General features: G+C 40.1%; 1 protein-coding gene across 1 annotated transcript in view; it reads right to left on the bottom strand.

The window, feature by feature from the left end:
* The window catches only part of MTMR12 (myotubularin related protein 12), a 71,852-nt gene that overhangs the window by 22,865 nt on the left and 45,063 nt on the right, over positions 1-3,924 (bottom strand). The window contains exon 8 of the mRNA XM_012640537.1: positions 2,556-2,631. Within this exon, the coding sequence (XP_012495991.1) occupies positions 2,556-2,631 (76 nt within the window). The remainder of the gene's footprint in view (positions 1-2,555; positions 2,632-3,924) is intronic.

Below are 3,924 nucleotides of genomic sequence, written 5' to 3'. Positions count from 1 at the left end.
TGTAGTCCCAGCTACTTGGGAGGCTGAGGCAGAAGGATTGCTTGAGCCCAAGAGTTTGAGGTTGCTGGGAGCTAGGCTGACGCCACGGCACTCCAGCCCAGGCAACAGAGCGAGACTATGTCTCAAAAAAAAAAAAAAAGAAATCTATCAACTAACTGCAAAATAGCAATCTCATTAAGTCTTCATTAACAATAAAACAGATAAAAAAGAAACTGCTATAACAATTGATAAAACACTGGGGAAAATTTGAACCCTAACTGGATATTAAAGAATTATTGTGAAATTTAAATCGTATGATAATGGTTTTACAGTTACATTCATGGTTTTATGGTTGTATATATTTATTTAATAAGGATTAATTATAGGGAATTAATCTTTAATTCTTAGGGATATATACTAAAATATTTATGAATAAAATGTCATGACCTCTGGGATTTATTTCAAAATAACCCAAGGAAGGGGGCCGTAGGTGGAGGTATAAAACAGGATTACCCAGGAGTTAATAATTGCTGAGTCTGGGCAATGGGTAAAAGGGAATTCATCATATCTACTTTTCTTTTATACTGCTTGAAAGTTTTAATTTAAAAAGTCCTTAAAGGTAGTTAAGAAAAAAAAACTTCCTACAAGACTGTGATGTAAAACCAGGTTTGGCAACCACTGGTCAAAGCTAAGATGCCTCAAACCATCAAAACTGTGACGAAGTGCTTGCAGTATTTTCTCATTGTCTGCTTGAGTGGGTGAGTGGTAAGGCTCCCCTTCTGCAGGTGCACTCAGTGAAGTAAAAACTTCACAGATCAATGGCTCACAGATTCAGTCTACCCATTAACATCAAGTGAGATGATTAAAAAACTACCAATGCCCAGGCTCCACCCCAGAACTATTAAATCAGAAGCTTAAAAGCTCTCCAGGTATTCAGTCAGGATGAAAACTGTTGTTCCTGAAGATCCTGCTACTCAAAGTATACAGCAGTATGACTTGGAGTCTTATAAGGAAAGCAGACTCTCAGGCCTCACCCCACCTACTGAATCAGACTCTGCATTTTAACGAAATCCCCAGGTGTTTTAGATGCCCACTAAACTGTGAGAAGCAGCACTCTAGATGGTAACTTACAAATAGGCCACTGTTTCTCAACTTTTTCATGGCAGACGCCTACGGAGTTGTTTAAACTAGATTCTAAGCTCCTTCCTCAGAGGCTCACACTACAAAGCTGAAGTGGGGCCTCATGGTTTTAAAAAATTTGCATGTTTTCCCCAATTAGTGAGGATGAATATTGACAATGGTAGTTCCCCGGATAATTTTCTCTTAGAGTTTTTCATTCAAAATAGTCAGAACCAGCCAGGAACGGTGGCTCATGCCTGTAATCCTAGCATTCTGGGAGGCTGAGGCAGGAGGATCACTTGAGGTCAGGAGTTTTGAGATCCTGTCTCTACAAAAAAATAGAAAAATTAGCTGGGCATGACAGCACATGCTTGTAGTCCCAGCTACTTGGGAGGCTGAGGCAGAAGGATTGCTTGAGCCCAGGAGTGTGAGGTTGCTGTGAGCTAGGCTGACGCCATGGCACTCTAGCCCGGGTAAAAGAGTGAGACACTGTCTCAAAAAAAAAAAAAAACAAAAACTGCTACTCTAAATCAAAGGTTGCAAATTGATGGAACATGAGCCAACTCCAGCCCAAAAGCATATTTTTTAAACATCTGAATCAGTTGCATATATTTAGAAATCAGGAAAACACATATAAAGATCTGAATCTCCGGCTTCTCCTGAAAAATCAGGACACCTGGCAATATCCGGCCCATATTCCCACATGGCACATACTGGCTAGTGCTGAAGAGCTGTCCCCCAGACCAGGCAGAGGGCCTCTGGTTCACTGCAAGGGTCACGCTCATTACTTACACCTTGCCGCCATGGGCTTCTGGGCATGTGACCCCTTCTTAACCTCCCCTCCACCCATATGGGAGTGACCCTTTTGGTGAACCAGCCATGTGCACAGCACAGCATTCATTTGTAATTCTCATTCCTTACTAAATACCCTGCAGGCTTGGCAATTCGCAACCACCAATTAGAAACTGGAGTAACTGCCAGAGTGTCGCTTTCTTTGATCAGTGACACATTAAATATAACTCTCATTCCAGTCTATTCTTGAAAACTAAGAAGCACTCCATGTTGTCTCTGGGAGAAAACACAACCATGCTGTACAAAGATTTATAGTATGAACCAAAAAGAATCTTCAATCCTACTACCATTAGCATGGTTCAGCTCAGGTTTAAAATGATTTAGGTGTCAAACCAGGCTTTCTTTCAACACCAGACAGATCTATGATCCTCTTAAAGATTTTTAAATATCTCTGCTAAAAACTCAAGAGCATTTGTGAAAACTTTAGAACTCTGTTCCAGTCATGTCCAAGAGACTCCTCTAGGGAGTCCCTAAGATATTTTTGGATCACTCTTGGACTGAGTACAAACTCTTCAGTACCAAAGCTAAGGGCTTCAAGCAGAATCACTGTGTCAGGACAGGCCAATGAGCAACCCATGCCTCTTAGGGTTTCCGGATGCACTTACTGGTATGCCGTGACCCTGAAAGCGCTGCACATCCTCTTCAGCAAGAGGGGTGGGGACCACAAAGTATGCTGGCAACCTAGAAGAAAGAGATGTCATCAAGTTTTAGTACTACACTTAATTCACAAAATATAAAGGCTCAAGTTCAATGAACACAAGGAAACTAAGCAGAGTGTTACGACAAGAACCATATTTCCCTGTTAAGAAGAACCAGCTCAGATGAACTGTTGCTCTCAGTGTGGTGTCAAGTAGTCTGGCCAAATCAGTTGGGAATCTGAGTTCAAATCCAGACCCTGTCTCTGATTCTGCACAACCCTAGGTTGGTTTTTCCACCTTTCTGGGTCTGTTTCCTCTTTCATAAAATGAGGGGATTAGAAAATATGATACCTAAAAGCATATGAAATCCAAAATTTGGAGTGATTGTTCTTATCATATAGTAACCATACAAGTACCTGTGTTGCTTTCAGTTAAACTAATATAAAAATCAGTAATTATGATTGCTGTCCAAACATTTTATCAAGTGCTCTGAAAACAACAAACATTTAAGTGCTACTATGTGCTACAGTCGTTGTTCTAATTACTTAATATGAATTATTCATTTAATCCTAACAATCTTATGAGGTATATACTATTATTATTTCCATTTTACTGATAAAGAAACCAAGACAAAACATTGCTGAGACTCTTCCCAGTTTAGACAACTAGTAAACATATAGTGGAGCTGGGACCTGAACCCGAGCAGTATGACTTCAATTTCTACAGGAGAAAATTTTGTCTCTAAAAAGAACAAACCTGTTAAGTAGCAGGACATGGTAGAGTTAGGTTTTCTGAGTTGCAGAAATTAAAGATATATGGGAACATCATCTCTTCTTTTAGTTAGCAGAGGTAGGTTTCTATTAATAAGAAACCTGCCTAAGTTCAGTTACTGTGAATCTGCAAACATCTTTCCTTCAAAGAGCTCAAAATAAAGCCTCATGAGAAATAAGGTGTTTATGGTGTTAAATTATAACAAAAAATAATCAGATGGTTTTGTATACATGCTGCATGCTTGACATAAATCTGTTAAGTATCAGGTCATGGGAAAGATGGATTTTCACATTAGGGATCAGAACTCAAATGGGATCAACCCGTTAGACCTAATTGATTCATTGAAGATGGAGCAACATATTAAATATCACTATGTGGCTATGATGATCAAAATCCAGACTATGGGCCAGACACGGCAGCTCTCTTGTAATCCTGACACTTCTGGGAGGCTGAGGCAGGAGGATCACCTGAGCCTGGGAATTTGAGGTTGCAGTGAGCTATGATTTCGCCATTGCACTCTGGCCTGGGTGACAGAGCGAGACCGTACCTCAAAAAAAAAAAAAAA

Source organism: Propithecus coquereli, unplaced genomic scaffold (assembly GCF_000956105.1).
Source record: "Propithecus coquereli isolate 6110/MARCELLA unplaced genomic scaffold, Pcoq_1.0 Scaffold154, whole genome shotgun sequence".
Classification (NCBI taxonomy): Eukaryota; Metazoa; Chordata; class Mammalia; order Primates; family Indriidae; genus Propithecus; species Propithecus coquereli.
This window is presented reverse-complemented; position numbering and strand designations above follow the sequence as displayed.